This window comes from Mirounga angustirostris, unplaced genomic scaffold (genome assembly GCF_029215605.1).
Source record: "Mirounga angustirostris isolate CCGP_5_RB_7025 unplaced genomic scaffold, mMirAng1.0.hap1 SCAF_2, whole genome shotgun sequence".
In the NCBI taxonomy this organism is placed as follows: Eukaryota; Metazoa; Chordata; class Mammalia; order Carnivora; family Phocidae; genus Mirounga; species Mirounga angustirostris.
Genome location: NW_026991710.1, coordinates 156150912 through 156170357, shown reverse-complemented (window position 1 = coordinate 156170357; position 19446 = coordinate 156150912). Strand labels below are relative to the sequence as shown.

The 19446-nt window shown below is 36.9% G+C and overlaps 1 protein-coding gene across 6 annotated transcripts in view; it reads left to right on the top strand.

Moving 5' to 3' along the window:
- The window catches only part of DOCK5 (dedicator of cytokinesis 5), a 216986-nt gene that overhangs the window by 27057 nt on the left and 170483 nt on the right, over positions 1-19446 (top strand). Inside the window, exon 1 of one of the 6 annotated variants that reach the window (XM_064585369.1) lies at positions 2687-3125. The exons of the other annotated variants lie outside the window; for them this stretch is intronic. Coding sequence (XP_064441439.1) covers positions 3095-3125 — 31 coding nt within the window. The 5' untranslated portion in view covers positions 2687-3094. Of the gene's footprint in view, positions 1-2686; positions 3126-19446 lie in introns of those variants that run through there. 6 annotated transcript variants of the gene reach the window in all.

The window sequence follows — 19446 nt, the reverse complement described above, 5'->3', positions numbered from 1 at the left end:
AAAATGCTGTTGGTATTTTGATAGGGGTTGCATTAAATCTGTAGATTGCTTTGGGTATATAGACATTTTTTTTAAAGATTTTATTTATTTATTAGAGAGAGAGAGTGAAAACTAGTACGAGAGTGGGTGAGGGGCAGAGGGAGAAGCAGACTCCCCACTGAGCGAGAAGTTCGATGTGGGACTTGATCCTGGGACTCTGGGATCATGACCTGAGCCCTGACCTGAAGGCAGACGCTAAATTGACTGAGCCACCCAGCACCCTGGGTAGTATAGACACTTCAACAATATTTGTTCCTCCAATCCATGAGCATGGAATATCTTTCCATTTCTTTGTGTTATAAGACTGTACTTCTGATACTTGCACTACTTCTCTGCTAGATTTTCTTTTTTCTTTTTTTCTTCTGCTCTCTCTTATTTTTGTCTCTTTTCTTTTCAGTGTAGGACTCTTCATTTTGGAGAATCTTCCCCAGATGTTTGCTGATCTTTGACGGCTTATTCATATATGCAAATGAGAAACTCTGAACTGGCTCTTTCCTTTCCTTTTTCTTTCTTTCTTTTTTCTTTTCTTTTCCTTTCCTTTCCTTTCTTTTCTTTTGGAAGACCTTCACATGTCTTCATCGGTAGGTATTTCTCTGGGCAGGGCAGTTTAGATTTTCCCAGAAAAGATTTTGCTCTTGGACATCAGTGGGAGAAGAGGGCTGGGGTCATCAGCACAACTTGATATGTAACCCTCTTTGTCCTGTTTCGCCCCAGCCCCTCTCCCTTGCGTGGTGTCCCTGTCATTCCATTTTTACAGAGGAGAAACTTGTTGTCTCCTTTTGGGTGGAGAAGGGATTGCTATCTGGAAGTGTATGGGGGTGGAATGTCATTCATTTATCCGGCCTCTCAAATTTCCCCATCTTGACAACCTGCTTCTCCAGTCTCTCTATAATCATGGTCAGTCTATCTATATTGCTTTATTTCTACATGTTATTTTTCAAAATCTAAACTGTAGCTAGGTATTTATTTTGTTTGCTATTTTTCCAAATGCAACTACATTTTATGTTTAAATTCTCGTCTATTTCTCTGTATTTCCAAAAGGATATTTCTAATAAGTGAAATTACTGGATCAAAGGGTAAGAAGCAATGTGCTTGGGTTGACTGTAATTAAAAACAGTATTTCACCTCTCATTTCACTATTTTATGTGTAGACAGGGCCTTTGGGATAAGATGTGATGTAAATAATAATTTAGGATATTCACATTTTAAAGTGAAGCATACTCATTGCAAAGCATTTTCTAGGTTTAAGGATGTTACATTAGTTTGATTTTTAGGTTAGTCTATATAGTCAAGGCATAGTAGAGAATCCTATAGGTTATTTTCTGCAGTGTTACTATGTCACATGGTTGATATTGTGATGTTCTTTTTCTGTTAATTGTTCTAGCCAGTACGCAACTCTGACACTGATTTTTAAAAGTAATTATGCTATAAAGCCTTATAAATGTGTATTTGTATTTCTTAATTATTCCAGTCATCTAAATGTGATATATTTCAAGTTTGTTTTCTATTCCTGTCAGTATTAAGGAAAACCATAAAGTCATCTATTGTACATTTAAAAAAAAAAAAGAATACATAAAGTAAGTGAAGCTTTTCAAAAGCTTTAGCTGTATTTTGCCAAATCTTAAATCCCAGTGCCACCACTAATGGCTGTCATCATCATCATTGATGGTCACCATCACCATCATCATCGCCACCATTCACCGTCACCATCATCATCTCTAGATGAACACTTGCAGGGACTATTCTAAGCATTTTATATTCCCATTTCATTGAATCCTCATAGCAATCCTGTGCAAAAGTCACAGTTATTAGGCATTTTGGTAGAGGAGAAACTGGAGGCTTAGAGAAGTTTAGTAACTAGTAGGTGGTGGAGCTGGGATTCCTATCCAGACCCACCTGGCTGCAGAGTTAGGCTGATCCTATCAGCTCACCATTCCCAGGGCTACTCTGTGCTCCTGTTTACCTGAACTTGTCTCCAGCCATTTGGGAGTGAAGAAATGCCCTCATCCCTCCAAGTTAGCAAGGAATGCTGGCTTTTGTTAGGGTCTTTGCTGTTTGGGGCGGGGGGGACACTATTTTCTCTCAGGGAAAATTGAGTTGGTGTTCTTGCTTTCTTCATGCTGCTCAAGTCTACCTTGCCATGTAGGAAGACTCTCTCAAAGGCCCTGGCACAGGATAGTGCTTTTATTTGGTTTCTAGGGCGGTTGTAGATTTTTCTTTCTTTTAATAATCCTGATATTATTTCAAAAGGGATCTGAAAGGCAGACCTTACCCCTGAGGACTCCTGCCTTATCACTTATGAATACTTCCCAAGCCCCATCTTTAAAATAAATGGAAATATAATTCAATGGGTCATATCATATTCACTTCTGGGTGGGTGGATATGAGAACTCTTAGGAGACAGGTGGCCTGAATCTCCCCCTGACTCAGACACTCCTTTATCTTCTCAAATACAACTAAAAGAGTGATATGCCCTACCCCTAGCTGTTTCACAGGAGTTCCCTGAGAATAAGATCTCTGTCAATTCACTTTCCCCCCCTCTAATCAGATAGGATGAAGACCAGGAATCATAATTATTGCCACATTACCACACTGAGGTAGAGATCATTAGAATTTATGCCTTTCTCTCTCATCTCTTGTTGTTTCACTTGTCCCTACCTTTCAACAGAGGCTCCTGGTGAAACCCACAATGCTCTCGCTTATTTGTAGCAAGCACAGAGCCCAGTCAGCTAAAGAAGGACTTTCATCAAGGCCGAGGGACATCAGTATTTCCTTTACTATAAGAAGACTTCCCATCTGCAGGAAGGATGGAGTGTTGGAGAAAATTTGCCAAAAAACGTCTTCCACCCTTGGTGCCACTGACAACTACCTGCCCAGCAAACGATATGCTGTGTAACCTCATCCACAGAGAGTATAGCTCACCCGGACTCCTGCCTGCTCTGGGGCCTTTGCTCTGGTCAACTGACCGTTTCTATTGAAAGCTCTGGAACTGAATAAGCTAATTCTTCCATCCCTGGAGGGCTCAGTGGTTTACCCATGGGTCGAGATTTGGAATATGCACTCTGGGTCTTCGTCCTCTAAACAGGGTACATGTGCTGAAATGTTTTATTATCCAAAAAAAAAGGTGAATAAGTGAAGGACTTTTAATGAAGCATAAAAAGTGAAATGAGAATGAGTGGTAAGAATGGATTGCTATTGTCAAGAGAAGTAATGTCTTAAGTCTGCTTGGGCTGTTCTAACAAAACACCATAGACTGGGTGGATTAAACAATAGTCATTTGTTTGTCACAGTTCTGGAAGTTGGAAAGTCTGAGATCAGGGTACCAGCATGGTTGGGTTCTGGTCAGGGCCCTCTTCCTGGTTTACAGATGGCCTCCTTTTGTGTCCTTAGTGGCTAAGGGAGGAGCGAGAGGTCTGGTTCTTCCTCCTCTTACAGAGATACAAATCCCATCATGGCAGCCCCATCCCCATGACCTCATCTAAACCTGATTGCCTCTCAGAACCCCATCTCCAAATACCATCATATTGAGGATTAGGGCTTCAGTATATGAATTTGGGGAGGGATACCAGTATTTATTTCTTCCATGACAAGTAACTTCTTTTTAAAAAATCTTAAAATGCATACTTATATATTAAGATAGATTTAGGTCCATTTTGGGAGATGATTATTTAGATTTCTCAAAATCTTTAAACAGAATTAAATTTCTGTTAAGTAGGGAGACCCTGTACCTCATGGGTGAAGTGTGGACATTTGTAGTCTGTTACAGCTGAGACTCAAAATAAGAGAAAGTTTCCCTGATTGCCCTGTCTGAATATTACCCCACCCTTGCTTACCCAGCATTACTTTTTATAGCACTTATCACTTTCTGACTTTTTCTGTTTTGTTTCCTGCTCTGTCTCCAGCAACTAGGACAAGACCAAGTTGTACTTGATATGTTGAATGAATGAATGAGGCATTTTTATCTTAAGCATTTTTAAGCTTCCTACATTTATATAATATTTTTGACTCCTTATTTTTTATAATATCTATATATTAAATGTATCTTTTTTACCCTATGATGAATATTATTGGTATATTTTATATCCATAAGAAAAAGAACAAGTGAGTCACTCTGAATCTCATTCCCTTGCAGTTGGAAAAGGTAGAAATGAACTGAGAATAAATCTATCTTCACTAGGAGAGGGAAACTAAAACAGTGAGATGGGCAAGAACTTGCAGGGGTTGGCAGGAGGCCCCTCTTGGCAATGGGACACAGATTCATCTTACTTTCCTATAATTCATTAAATATAAAAATAATCTGAAAGGCATCTGTGTGTTTCATAACAAACTAAATAATACAGAGATGATTAAAGAAAAAGTTACTGGCTTCATTAGCCTCCACCCCTGCCCTGGGACCCCCTGGCACCCTTCTCAGGTAGTCCTACAACTTAACAGTGAAAAAACCCCAAATCATCCAATTTAAAAATACACAAAGGATTTGAATAGATATTTCTCCAAAGATGTACAAATGGCCAACAAGCCCATGAAAAATGTTCAACATCACTGATCATTAGAGAAATGCAAATCAAAACAAAATGACATATCACCTTATACCCATTAAGATAGCTACTATATAAAAAAAAACAACAACAAAATAACAAGATTGGCAGGGATGTGGAGCAATTAGAAACCTTGTGCCCTGTTGTGGGAATGTAAAATGGTGTACCCACTATGAAAAACAGTATGGTGGTTCCTCTAAAATTAAAAAGAAAATTACCCCTATGATCCAGCAATTCCACTTTTGGGGAAGATCCCGAAGAATTAAAAGCAGGGTCTCTAGGGGCACCTGGGTGGCTCAGTCAGTTAAGCATCCAATTCTTGATGTCAGCTCAGGTCATGATCTCAGGGTTATGAGATCAAGGCCCACTTGGGGCTCCCCGCTCAGCACAAATCTGCTTGAGATTTTCTCTCTCCTTCTGTCCCCCTGCCCCCATGCACTTTCTCTGTCTCTCATTCTCAAATAAATAAATTAAAAAAAAAAAAAAAAAGCAGGGTCTCTAGGATTTATTCGTATATCCGTGTTCATAGCAGCATTATGCACAGTAGCCAAGAAATGAGAAGGACCCAGGTGTCCATCAATGGATGAATGGATAAATAAAATTGTGGTATATACATACAATGAATATTATTCAGCCTTAAAAAAAGAGTGAAATTCTGACATATACTACAACATGGATAAACCTAAGGACATTATGCTGAATGAAGTAAGCCAGTCACAAAAAGACAAATGCTGTGGGATTCCCTGTATCTGAGGTACTTAGAGTAGTCAAATTCATAGAAACAGAGGGGTGCCTGGGTGATGCAGTCCATTAAGTGCCTTACTCTTGGTTTTGGCTGGGGTCGTGATCTCAGGGTCATGGAATTGCAGCCCACATGGGGCTCTAGGCTAGGCACAAATTCTGCTTGAGATTCTCTTTCCCTCCATTGTGCGCCTCCAGCTCATGGTCTCTCTCTCTCTAAAATAAATACATCTTTTAAAAAAATCATAGAAACAGAAAGTACAATGGTGGTTACCAGGGGCTAGCAGGTAAAGGGAAATGGGGAGTTACTGTTTAATGAGTAAAGAGTTTCAGTTTTGCAAGATGAAAAAATTCTGGGAGTTGGTTGCATAGCAATGTGAAGATATTTAACAGTACTAAACTGTATACTTAAAATAATTAAAATGGTAAATTTAATGTTACGTGCATTTTACCACAGTTAAGTATTTTTTAAAAAGTAAAATAAGAAAAGAAGGTAGCTGTGTCATCAACACCTATTTCAGTGCTCAGACAAGCCAGATGTGTGGATAGGCTAATTTTTGCTTCCTGTTTGTTTAAAAAAAAAAAAATTGGGGGGGATCATATTACACATATTACTCAACAGCTTGCTTTTTTTTTCTTCCTTTTTATTCCATTTAACAGCATATGATGGCAAATGTCCAGGTCAGTGAATGTAGATGTGATTCACATGTCTTTCAAAAATGACTAATTATTCATAGGGTATGTGTCTGATGATTTATTTAATGTTTCCTTTTTCTGAACCTTCTGGTTGTTTCCAGTTTGGTTACCACTACAAACAATGCTGCAATAAACAGCTCTATTTGAATTTCCTTATACACTGATGCTCTTATTTCTGCTGAATTCCAAAAATAATTGCTAGGTCAAGACTATTGTCACATCATTTTCCAAAAACTTTTAATAGTTCACATTCATACCAGTACTTTATGAGTTGTCAACCTACTGACCGGTTAGTACTAGATATTGTAATCTGCTGGTGGATAACGGTTTGCTGTTATTTTTCAGACTTGTAGATGTGAAGTTGAGTATGTTTTTAAAGTGTACTAGCCCTTTACCTTTATTTGTACATGGAGTAAGGTAGGGAGTCAAATTTTGTTTCTTTCAGATGAATAGCCAGCACTGTTTATTAGATCATTTTTCCTCACTACATTAAAATGATGTTATCATATTTATTTGTATATTTTCCTGAACTATTTGATACCATTATTTTTCTATTTTTATATCAGTGCTAAACTGCTTTGAGTATATGGAAACTTTACAGATAGTTTTAATGGGTCAAAAGAAAAATTCCTTTTCAGAATGTTATCAGTTCTCAGATATCTTTTCATTCTTATAAACTTTTAAACCATTTTGTTCAGTTTTTTAAAAGTCCAATTGTGATTCTGATCTGTTTATTACATATAATCTGGTGTATGTGTGTTTGTATACCTCCATTTGTTCCTTATGATTAAGGAAACAATATATGCTCATCATTTTCAACCGAACCATAAAGCGCTAGATAATGCCTTCTCTTATCTCTTGAACACGTTAACAATTTATTGTGTGAACTTGCAGACATTTTCTGTGCTTTTGAAACACACATTGAATTATTTAACAAAAATGGGACATGATAGATAGATAGATGATAGATAGATATTACAGTATACTCTTTTAAGGACAAATTATGGACATTTTATCAACAACTCTAATACAGGGCACCTGGGTGGCTCAGTCATTAAGCGTCTGCCTTCGGCTCAGGTCATGATATCCGGGTCCTGGGATCCAGCCCCGAGTCTGGCTCCCTGCTCAGTGGGGGGTCTGCTTCTCCCTCTCCCGCTGCCCTGCCCCCTGCTCGTGCACATGTTCTCTCTCCAATAAATAAATAAAATCTTAAAAAAAAACTCTAGTTCAATACCCATGCATATACATACTTCACTTTTCATACAGACTCTGTAGTATTTCACAGTATGGATGTACTCGAATTTATTTAAACAATTTTTTCTGGTAGATATATTGATTGGGGTGCCTGACTGACACCGTTGGTAGACTGTGTGACTCTTGATCTCGGGGTTGTGCGTTCAAGCCCCATGTTGGGTATGGAGATTACTTAAAAATAAAATTTTAAAAAAATTGAATGATGTATTCTTGCCCTTTCGCTTTTATGAATGTATTAGTTTGCTAGGACGGTCACAGCAAAGTACCAAAGACTGGGTGGGTTAAACACCAGAAATGTACTGTCTCACAGTTCTGGAGCCTAGTTTGAGATCACAGTGTCGGCAGGGTTGGTTCCTTTGGAGGACTGTGAGGGAACACCGTGTTCCTGGCCTTGGCTTGTAGATGGCCTGCTTCTCCCTGTGTCTTTACACCATCTCCCCCCTGTGCATGTCTGTCCATATTTTCCCTTCTTGTAAGAATTCTAGTCATAACGGATTAGAGCCCACTCTAAAGACCTCATTTTAACTTAAGCACTTCTGTAAAGGCTTATCTCCAAATATGGTCAAATTCTGAGGTTCTGGGAGTTAGGACTTAAACATATGAATTGGGGAGGGGACAGAATTTAGTCATTAATAATGAACAATACCACAGTGATTATTCCTGTACATGTATCTTCGTGTATTTAAATAAATACATCATGGAATAAATTCCTATAAGTGCTATGTCAGAATTGATGTACATTTCTAATATTCATGCATAAAAAGAGTTGTGAATTTTGTTTTCTTTCTGTAAGATTGGTAATATTTCTCCTTAAAGGTTATGTAGAACTCACCAGAGAAGTCATGTGTGCTTTGAGTTTGGTTTGGGAAAAAGTATTAATGATTCAATTTCTTTAATAGTACTTCTCAGATTTTCTAACTCTTCTTGTGTCAATTTTATTAAGTTGTATTTTTCAAAAGAATTTCTGCATTTCATCTAAGTTTTGTTGACACTAGTTTTTAACATCTAACAACTTTCAGTTTTGTCGGTCCTTTTAATTGAATGCGTATTTTTTGTATTATTTAATTTCTGCTCTTCTTTCTATTATTCCCTTCCTTCTACTTCCTTTGAATTTAATTTGCTTCTTTTTTTTTTTAAAGTTTTGTGATATTGATGATTTGATCATTGATTTTTTAGTCTTTCTTTTCTAAAACCAAGTGTTGGTTAGGATGTGGAGCAACATGGAACTCTTACTCACTGTTGGGTTGGGTGTGTAATTTGATACAATGACTATTAAAAGCTGTTTGGTGATATTAACTAAAATTGAACATACGTATACCATGTGAGTCAGCAGTTTCATTCCTTTGTAAATATCCTATAGAACTGAGTACATATGCATACTGAAAGACATGTGTAAGGGTGTTTATTTTATAGAAGCATATAGCTGAAGTACCCCAAATTGGAAACAACCCACATGTCCATCCAGCATGGGTGGATAAATTGTAGATTCACAAAATGGAATACCATGTAGCGCTGAATATGAGGAAACTACTAGTAAAAGCAAGAACATGAATGAATTGCATATATATAATGTATCATTCAGGTTCTGTATACTGTTTAACCACAGACCAGGGGAACCTATAGTGTCAGGAGAGTGGTTTTATTTGAGAAGGAAACTGGGAAGGGTCATGAAGGGAGCTTCTGGAGTACCTACTCCTAATATTCATTTCTTCACCTGCATGCTGGTTACATACACGGGTTCATTTCTTAATAATTAATCAAACTGTATACCTGTGATTGTGTGTCTATTTTTTTTTTTTTAAGATTTCATTTATCTATTTGAGAGAGACAATGAGATAGAGAGAGCATGAGAGGGGGGAGGGTCAGAGGGAGAAGCAGACTCCCCGCTGAGCAGGGAGCCCAATGCGGGACTCGATCCCAGGACTCCAGGATCATGACCTGAGCCGAAGGCAGTCGCTCAACCAACTGAGCCACCCAGGCGCCCCGATTGTGTGTCTTATTTTACCTCAATAAAAAGGTCTTCTTAAATGTACTGCATATTTCCTAAATGGCCTCCAGGAAAATGACTCCTTGGTATTCTCACAGTGTTTGAGAGTACCTGTCTCCCACATTCTTCCAACCTTGAGTATTGCCGTATTTTAAAATATTTCATAATCTGATAGGAAAAAAATGGATTGCTGCTTTTTTCATTTTACTATTTTTGATGGAGATATTATGCACTTATTGGACACTTTTATTTTGTAATTGGTCCGTGTTCTTTGCTTATTTTTCTCTTGAGTAAAAATCTTCATTTTTCATTATGATTGATAAAGTTTTATGGCATACATTTTTCTGTCTTTGCCATATATATGTTGTAAGTTTTTAAAAGACTCTTTATAAAAGAGCATTTTTAGGTTCACAGCAAAATTGAAAGGAAAGTACAAAGATTTCTCCTATATCCCTTGCCCACACATGCATATATTCCCCTAATACCAACATCCCTCCGGCACGGTGGTACATTTGTTACAACTGATGAATGTACATTGACACATCATAATTGCCCCAAGTCCATAGTTAACAGGGTTCACTCTTGTACATTCTACAGGCTTGGACAAATATATGACATGTATCTGTCATTATGGTATTATACAAAATAGTTTCATTTTTAAAATCTCCAAATAAAAATCATCTAAAAATACTCTGTGCTCCACCTATTAATCTCTCCACAGCTCCTACCCCCAGCCCCACCTTCCAACCCCTGGCAACGACTGCTCTTTTTACAGTCCTCATAGTTTTGCCTTTTCTAGAATGTCACATAGTTGGAATCATACAGTATGTAGCTTTTTCAGATTGGCTTCTTTCACTTAGTAATATGTGTTTGGGGTCCTTCCATGGCTTTCCATGGCTTGATAGCTCATTTGTATTTAGCATTGAATAATACTCTATTGTCTGAATGTTCCAGTTTATTCATCCATTCACCTACTAAAGGACATTCTCGTTAAGTTTCTGTAAACATCCCTGTACATGTTTTTGTGTGGACATAAGTTTTCATTTCATTTGAATAAATACCAAAGAGTGCAATTGCTAGATCATAGGATAAGAGTATTTTTAATTTAGTTTTTAATTATTTATTAAATATTTTATTTATTTATTTGACGGAGAGAGAGATAGAGCAAGAACACAAGCAGGGGGAGTGGAAGAGGGAGAAGCAGGCCTCCAGCTGAGCAGGGTGCCCAATGTGGGGCTCGATCCCAGGACCCTGGGTTTATGACCTGAGCTGAAGGCAGACGCTTAACGACTGAGCCACCCAGGTGCCCCAAGTATTTTTAATTTTTAAACAAATTGCTAAACTCTCTTCCAAACTGGCTGTACCATTTTGCATTCCCATCAGGAAGTTCCTATGGGAGAAAGTTCCTATTGTTCCACATTCTTACCAACATTTGGTGGTGTCATTGTTGGATTCTGGTTATTCTAATAGGTCTGTAGTGGCATCTCATTATTGTTTTAGTTTGCAGTTCCCTAATGACATATGATGAGTATCTTTTCATATACTCATTTGTCAGTTATACATGTATATCTGTTTTTGGTGAGATGTCTGTAAAAATCTTTGACCCCTTTTTTAATTGGGTTGTTTATTTTTCTTATTGTTGAGTTTTGAGTTCTTTGTATATTTGAAATAAAAGTCTTTTATCAAATACGTCTTTTGCCAATAGTTTCTGCCAGTTTGTGGCTTATCTTCTCATTCTCTTGAGAGCGTCTTTTGCAGTGCAGAAGTTTTAATTTTAATGAAGTCCAGCTTATCAGTTATTTCTTTCACGGATTGTGCTTTTGGTGTTGTATGTAAAAAGTTATGACCAAACCCATGGTCATCTAAATTTCTTCCTACATTATCCTCTGGGTGTTTTATAGTTTTGCATCTTACACTGAGGTCTAAGATCCATTTTGAATTAATTTTGTGAAGAGTATGAGGTCTGTGTCTAAATTCTTTTTTTTTTTTTTTGCATGTGGTTGTCCAGGTCTATCACCATTTGTTAAAAAGACTGTCTTTTCTCCATTGTATTGCCTTTGTACCTTTGTCAGAGATGAAGATATTTTGACAAAGATATATTTGTGTATGTCTGTTTCTGGGCTTTATTCTGTTCTGTCCATCTGTTATTTTGTTAATACCACACTGTCTTGATGACTGTAGTTTTATGGTAAGTCTTGAAGCTGGGTAGTATTAGTCTTGCAACTGTGTTCTTTTCCTTCAATATTGTTTTGGCTATTCTGGGTCTTTTGCCTCTCCATGTAATCTGTAGAATCAGTTTGTCAGTATACACTAAATAACTTGCTGGGATTTTGACTGGGATTGCATTGACTGTAGATGAATCAAGTTGAACTGACAACTTGATAATATTGAGTTTCTATCCACGAACATGGAATATCTCTCCATTTATTTAGTTCTTCTATTTCTAGTTTTAACTTCAACTCAGTTCTGACACTATCTGCCTGAAGATAGTGTCAGATTCTATAGGTGAAGGGTTCAGTCCTATAAGACTTCCCCCCAAACCTTCAGGCACCAGTTTCAAGCTGTTACTTGTGTTTCTTATGGTCCTGCTACAAATCAGAGATTCCAGTGACCCCCTCCAAACTTAGAATGCCAATTGCAAGTCTGGGTTGTTACCTGTCCTACTGACTGACTGGATATAAATCAGAGGTTCCCATGACCTCTTCTTTAGGTTTAATTTGTTAGAGTGCCTCAAAGAACTCAGTGAAACATGTTACTTATTGCATTACCAATTTATTATAAAAGGATATAACACAGGAACAGCCAGATGGAGGAGATGCATAAAGCAAGGTATGTGGGGAGGGGTGTGTTCACATGTTCACCAACCTGGAAGCTCTCCAAACTCTGTACTTTGGGGATTTTATGGAGGATTTATCAAGTAGCCTTGATCTATGATTAACTCCATTTTTAGCCTTTCTCCCTTCTCAAGAGAATGGGGGGTTTGGGGCTGAAAATTCCAAGCTTCTAATCATGACTTGGTCTTTCCAGTGACCAGCCCTTATCCAGGAGCCCCCCCCCGCCCCCGAGTTACCTCACTAGAACAAATGACACGTCTGTCCCCCAGGAAATTACGAGGGTTTCAGGAGCACTGTGTCAGAAATCAAAGTCAACGACCAGTAATAGAACGAAAGATGCTCCTAATACTCTTATCACCCAGGAAATTCCAAAGTTTTAGGAGCTCTGTGTCATGAAGAGGATGAAGACTAAATATATATATAATTCTTACTATAAATCACAGTATCACAAATGGTTACTGGATTTTATCAAATGCTTTTTCTGCATTTATTGATATGATCATACCAGCATGTTGTAATTTTTTTCCATTTGTGATTGATTTTTCATGTCATTATGGCCTTTTGTTCTGTGGGAGCTTAAATTTTTTTCTGACCAAATCTGCAATCTTTTTTGCTATCTGACCTGGCCATCCACTAAGAAAGGCTTTCCTTTTTCCAGAGTTATAAATATATTGCCCTGTATTTTTCTTTTAGTACTTTTATGATTTTTATTTTATTAAATCCCTAATCCATCTAAAATTTATTTTCATATATGGTATGAGGGCACATCAAACTTATTCTTTTCTCTACCCAGGAAGGTGATTATTTTGGCAACACTTATTAAATAAATTATTTCTACCCTATCTTACTTAAATTGCTAATTTTATCATTTACCACCTTCCTATATTTGAGTCTATTTCTGGATTTCAAAAATTCTGCTAACTGATCTGTCTATTCTAAATAACCACCTTGGTTTCATCATTGTAGCTTTTTTAAAAAACATGTTGGGGGCAAGTATCCTTTTGTTAATTCTTCATTTTCAAAATATTTTTAATTTTTTTAATACATTTATTCTTCTAGATAAATTTCATTATCATTTATGTATTAAAATCTTTAAGACTCCATTGGAGTTTTAATTGAAATTTAACTTAGTATACCTTGTATTTAGAGCATTGAGATCTTTGTTGAGAACTAATATTATTATCTTTTCTTACAGGAACTTGATATGTTTCTGTTTACTTGGGTCTTCTTGAATCTTTTGAACAAAAGGTTTTTTGACTCAAGAATTCTAAACTCAGTTGAACTTGAAGGCTACAATAATTCACAGATGCAAGAGCCAAGAAAGAGTTCTACATATGTGCTCAAATTAAATGAACTACTAGGAGATTGATTGTCCTAGTCCATTTGGGCTACTGTAACAGAATATGACACACTGGGTAGCTTATAAACAGCAGAAATTTACTGCTCACAGTTTTGGAGGCTGGAAGTCTGAGATTAGAGTATCAGCATGGTCAGGTGAGGGCCGTCTTCCTGGTCAGACTTCTTGTTGTGTCCTCATATGGTGGAACTGGCTAGAGAGCTCTGTGGGATCTCATTTACAAGATACTAATCCTCTTCATGAGGGCTTCACCCTCATGACCTAATCACTTCCAGAGGCTCTGCCTGCCAATACTATCACCTTTGGGGGTTATGATTTCAACATATGAATTTGGGGGGTGAGCGGCAGATACAAGGATTCAAACAATAGTAGAGATTTAAGATTTATTCTAGGCAACCTAAAGATCATCCTGAATAATGCAAAAATGAGGAAGTAATGCTATAAAAAGGTTAGTAGTAAATCAGAAATCAATTAGACATAAGACTACATAGAACTAATTAGTTTAAGTATAGGTACAAAAGAGCATGGAACAGTTATTTTTGTAAAAGCAGGTAAAAAATATAAAAATAATCAACTCTAATGTTATGCAATAAAGCTGCCAGATGAAGAGAAGAAAAACTAAGAAGGGGTGTGGATATGAGGATGTAAAAGTATTTCTCTTACATCAGTTGATTAATGTCTGATTAAAGATAATGATAATTAAGATAAATTCAAGAGTTTTTTTCAAAGTGGCAAAGCAATCATGAGTAGAATAAACTTTTTGTGCTTTTTAATTAAAATTTTTAAAAAGCAAAATATAATTTACATACAGTAAAATTCACCTTTTTTTAGCACATAGGTCTGTGAATTTTGACAAACTCATTCATTTGTGCCAACTGCCACCACCATAAAAATGTGAACTACTTCTATCACCCCCTAACTTTTTCCTGTGCTCCTTTCTGGTCAGCTCCCTTCCATCGCTTTAGCCAGTATACTGGCCTGTCTTACTCCTCTATAGTTTAGTCTTTTCCAGAATGCTGTGTAAATGGAATCAGACAGTATAAATATCCTCTGTTGAGTCTAGCTTCTTTCACTTAATATAATGCACTTGGGATTCATTCATATTGTGTCACTGGTTGTTCCTTTTAATTGCTGAGTAGAATTCCAGTGTATGGATGTACCACACCTTGTTTACTTACTCTCTTATTGAAGGACATTTGGGTTGTTTCCAATTTTTGAGAAATACGGATAAAGCCTCTCTATACAGAGAATTACCTTATATTACCAGAAGGGGAAAAAGGAAACCAGAATCCACAGAGCAAGAGATAAACAAAACAAAACAAACAAGAATATTTTATAGGAAAAAGAAAGCATAAGATGACAAACATGAGATTCAAATGTGTGTAACAAAAACAATATTGTTAAACTTTCCATTAAATGACAGAGAATTGAAGGGGGAAAATGGCTCTAAGCTTAGGCAACCAACTTTACTCTTTCTGAAATTTCTTGAAAGGTCCAAAGAACTATCAAGATAGAGAAAACCTGGAATCAGCCCTATTTGTTAAGGGAGCTATGCCATCCATATCCCCTATACTTGGCACCTTTTCACATATCACATATTCATGTACACGTCACTCCACACTTATATCCCTAACCCATGTCTCTGCCCCAGCAGAACTTTTTTTTTTCTTCCTTTTTTTACAGTATCACAGCATAGTGTGGGTAAGGAGAAAAAAAAAACAAAGACTGTTTACAGTAGTGTACAGATAGGACTTGACTAAAGGACACTATCAGGAACATTCTTAGTTCTCTTTTAAGGAGATTCAATGAGGGGAAGAAGCTGTTGTAATTTAGGTAAGTAAAGACAAATCTACATAGGGCCTCTATTGTCACCTCTTCAAGAAGACAGGTGTCAAGAAAGCCATGGGCACATGGGGCCATGCCTGATGTGAGCCTCCTCTGCACAGAGCCCCAGGAGGGACCTGGGCAGGTCAAGTCACACAGCAAACTCTGAAGTGTGGAGTAGATGGAGCATTGTAATCCCTCAAGTGGTAAAACCATCAAAGGCTGGGGTAATCCCAGTTAGTGTGTAGTTGAGCTTTTGTAAGTTTACTTTATGGCTAGGATGTAGTCAAATGGAAGAAAGTAGGGCTATTCGAGCAAAGGGGGTTACCAAAGAAGACTCAGGAAGGGATGAGCTTTGAAAATTCCTAAAACATATGGCATCAGTAGAAAATAGAGAACCATGGGAAGATTTTTGGGTGTATTGTCAGAAAAGTGCTAGAGTGGCATGATTATGCATAATAGGGTTGTAATGCCAGTAATAGCTAGTTCTTCCCATGGTAAGTATTGTCTTAATCTCCACAACAGCCCTGTGATGTAGCTGTCATTTTTTGTCATGTTTCATACCTGAGGAGAGACTGAGAGCAGAGCAATCAGCAAAGACCTAAGGGTAGTAACCTGAGTTCTAGATGATGAACAACGACGAACGCAACAAGAGTGGAAATGCGGAGCAGTAGGTCTAAGATGACCCTGCAGGTGTCAAAGAATAAAGTCTCCAGCCATCTAACTGAAATAGACTGATCTTTGTTTTTTCTCCTTACCTATACTGTGCTCTGATATCATAAAAAATGTCTAATGAGGCAGGGCAGTAGGGTGGGGATGTGAGTGGGGAGTGAAGTGAGTGTATGTCATATGTGTAGCTCATCATAAAATGTGTTGCCTTTTGATGGTACATGATTTTGTCCTCTCTTTGTGGTTCACAGCATAGAAGTAGAAGTTGGAATTGTAACACTTTACATTGGAGCAGATGCAAATACTGTAGGTCACTGCTTACTGCCTAATGCATTATATTGAAATAAAATATGCTAATGTGGAAGACCAGGAAATATATTTTTCCACTAGCTTTAGAGTGATTTCTATTTTTAAATGCCAAAAAACAAAGAAGCCTAGATTTCTGATTGGAAAAAAACGTTATTTTGCTGTTAACGTTTAGATTGTGTTGTAAGGGAAGCTAGGTTGTTATATTTTATGAACAATATTTTTTTATGATAATGCGTGCCTAAAATTTTAATGCTTTGGGGATAACTTGAAAGGCATGTTGAATTGGAAAAATTTATCTACTCTACTTCTGGTATGTTCAAATGTATGTGAAAAGAAAGTGGAACTTGGGTGAATTTTTTAAAATGTGAGATGATTATAGTGAAATACAATCCAAAATTTAGATTTTTCTTTTGTTCTAAAATTAAATCAGAGAAATAATATATTCACCTTTCTTCAGACTTCAGGAAGAAACGAGATTGAAAGATTTTCCATATCTTTGCATTGAATTGACTCCAACTAATTGTATCTTTTTTTAAAAAGGATTTATTTATTTATTTTAGAGAGTAAGAAAAAAGAGAGTGGGGAGGTCCTGAAGAGTTGGCCTGAACCAGCAGCCTCAGTGCTGCCTAGGGAACATGTGCAAATGCAAATTCTCAAGCCTGACCTGCTGAATCAGAAATGCTAGATGTAAGGCCCAGCAATCTGTGTTTTAACGATCCCTCCAGGTGACTTTCCTGCATGCTAACACTTGTGAACCACTGGAATAATATATATGAAGGTATATGGTACCCTGTAATAAGTTAAAGAAGTATTTTTTTGTCATTATGAATACGCCCCATGTATATGTACGTGTAGATCTATCTGTCTAGCTGATTTTCATTGTTTGAATTAAATATTGAATACATAAAAGAATGGTCGCAACACTTGTGAAGAGTATAAAGAGAAACAGTAATAAACCCTGCTGTGTATCACCGTCCAATGAATTGCAAAAAAGGTTCTCTGGCTATTAGCCACATATCCATGCTTCCCCCCAAAAGTCTTAACACTCCAGTCCTAGCTTGGATATAAAAATATTCTGAAATTAGTGTGTTTTATTTCTGGTTTTTTTTCCTATGGTTTTACCATATATACATGCATATTTTAAAAACCTAATTCATTTTGTTTTGCAAGATTTTGAATTTTCTCTAAAAGCATCATCTTGTGTATATTTCTCTAAAGATTCTTTTTTTATTTGCTCAACGTTTTGTGGTATGTGTGCAAATTTGCATGCATTCATTTTCTTTGTTGTACCTTATGTTTGAATATATCATAATTTATCTCTCCTTTTTCCTTTCAATGGGCATTTAGTGGTTCCACTTTTTGCTGCTACAAACACTGCTACTGTGAACATTCTTGTACCTATTTCTTGGTACACTTGTGTAAGAGTTTACCTGGGGCACTGGTTTTCAAGCTGTTTCATTGAGAATCTGTGGGAAGAAATGCATATTACCTCAGAACCCAGTTTTAGTTTGCTGGTTATAGTATACAACAATACAATAGATTTCTATATATTGACAAAAATTGAGTCCTGACACCACCTAAACTCATTCATTTTTCTGGTAACTCTTTTGTAAATGCCTTAAGATTTTCTATGTAGATGATCATGTTCTTTTCTAATAACATGTTATTTTCTGTGTCATCCTTTCCAATTAGTAGACTTTTTATTTCTTTTTCTTGCCTTATTACACTAGCTAGAACCACCATCAAAATGTGGAATAGAAGTGTTGAGAGCTGATGTCCTTGCCTTGTTTCCAGTATTAGGGAAGCACACTTAATATTTGACAATTTGAAAAAAAAATTTGACAATTTGATATGGTATTAGCTGTAGGTATATCTTATATGCTTTTTATCAGGATGAAGATATTTCTAATTTGCTGACAGTATTTTTTTTAATCAGGCGTGGATATCAGATTTTATCAAATGCCTTTTCTGCATCTGTAGAGATGATCATATTTTTTTTTCATCTTAATGTGGTAGATTACATTGATTTTTGAATGGTCCTCGGGCTGGTAAGAGGTATGTTGCTCAGTTTCAATGTTTTGGGATTTTTAAAATGTCTGTTACTGATTTTTAGTTTAATTCCATTGTAGTCAAAGAATATACTCTGTATGATTTGAATCCTTTAGTTACCTGAGACATGTCTTATTGACCGATCTTTGTCATTTCTAGGTCTTTTTCTATTGATTCATTTTTCTCCTGACTTTAGGTGATATGTTCATCCTTCTTTGGACGCCTGGTAATCTTGAAGTGGATGTCAGACATTGTACATTTCATTTTGTTGGGAGTTTGAATCTTGTTCTGGGATGCAGTTAAGTTATGAGGAAACTTTTATTCTTTCCATGTTTGCATTTGACCTTGCTTAGGCAGGACCGGCACAGCCTTTACCTGTGGGCTCGTTGTGTTGCACTACCAAGGCTCTGCTCTTCCAGTACTCAGAGCAGTGGTCACATAGCGCAAGGTTTCTCCATGCTGGTTGTGGAAAACACAAACTGTCCCCAGCCCTGTGAGAAGAGTGGGAATTGCTCCTTCTGTTCTTTTCTAGTGGTTCTTTTCCTTGGCCTTGGGTATTTTCTTTGCATGCATGGGCTGACCAGTACTCAGCTGTAGACTCGGGAGGAAACTCCTCTCTGATTTTTTGTCCTGGGTATCTTGGCCACCTGCACCTCCCTGAATTCTCAACTCTGTTTCCTCATCTTAGGGTGACTGCCACGTGCTGTTTGTGTTTCTCCTCCCTCTACTTTCGCCTGGAGACTCTTTTCAAGCAGGAACCAGAGGCAATTGTAGACTTACCTCATCTGTTGCTGTCCTCTCGGGCATCCCTCTCCTGCACTGCATGCTGTTTGGTACCTGAAAACCATTAGTCATATTTTGCCTATTTTTTAGATCTTTAAGACGAGAGAGTTCGTTTGATCCCTGACGTGCTCTCTACTATAGCCACAGTAGAAGTGAAAAGCATACATAAAATAATTTTTTAGAAACAAATATTCCGAATTCATAATGATATTTCTAATTCACATAGATTAGCCCAGATTTCTTTATCTTTTTTTTTTTTTAATTTGTACTTGTCTTCTATGCTGAAATATCTTGGTTCCAAAGACATTACTAAAAATTACTCATTTTTATATTTCTTTTCATTTTATTATTTTTTATTCTTTTATT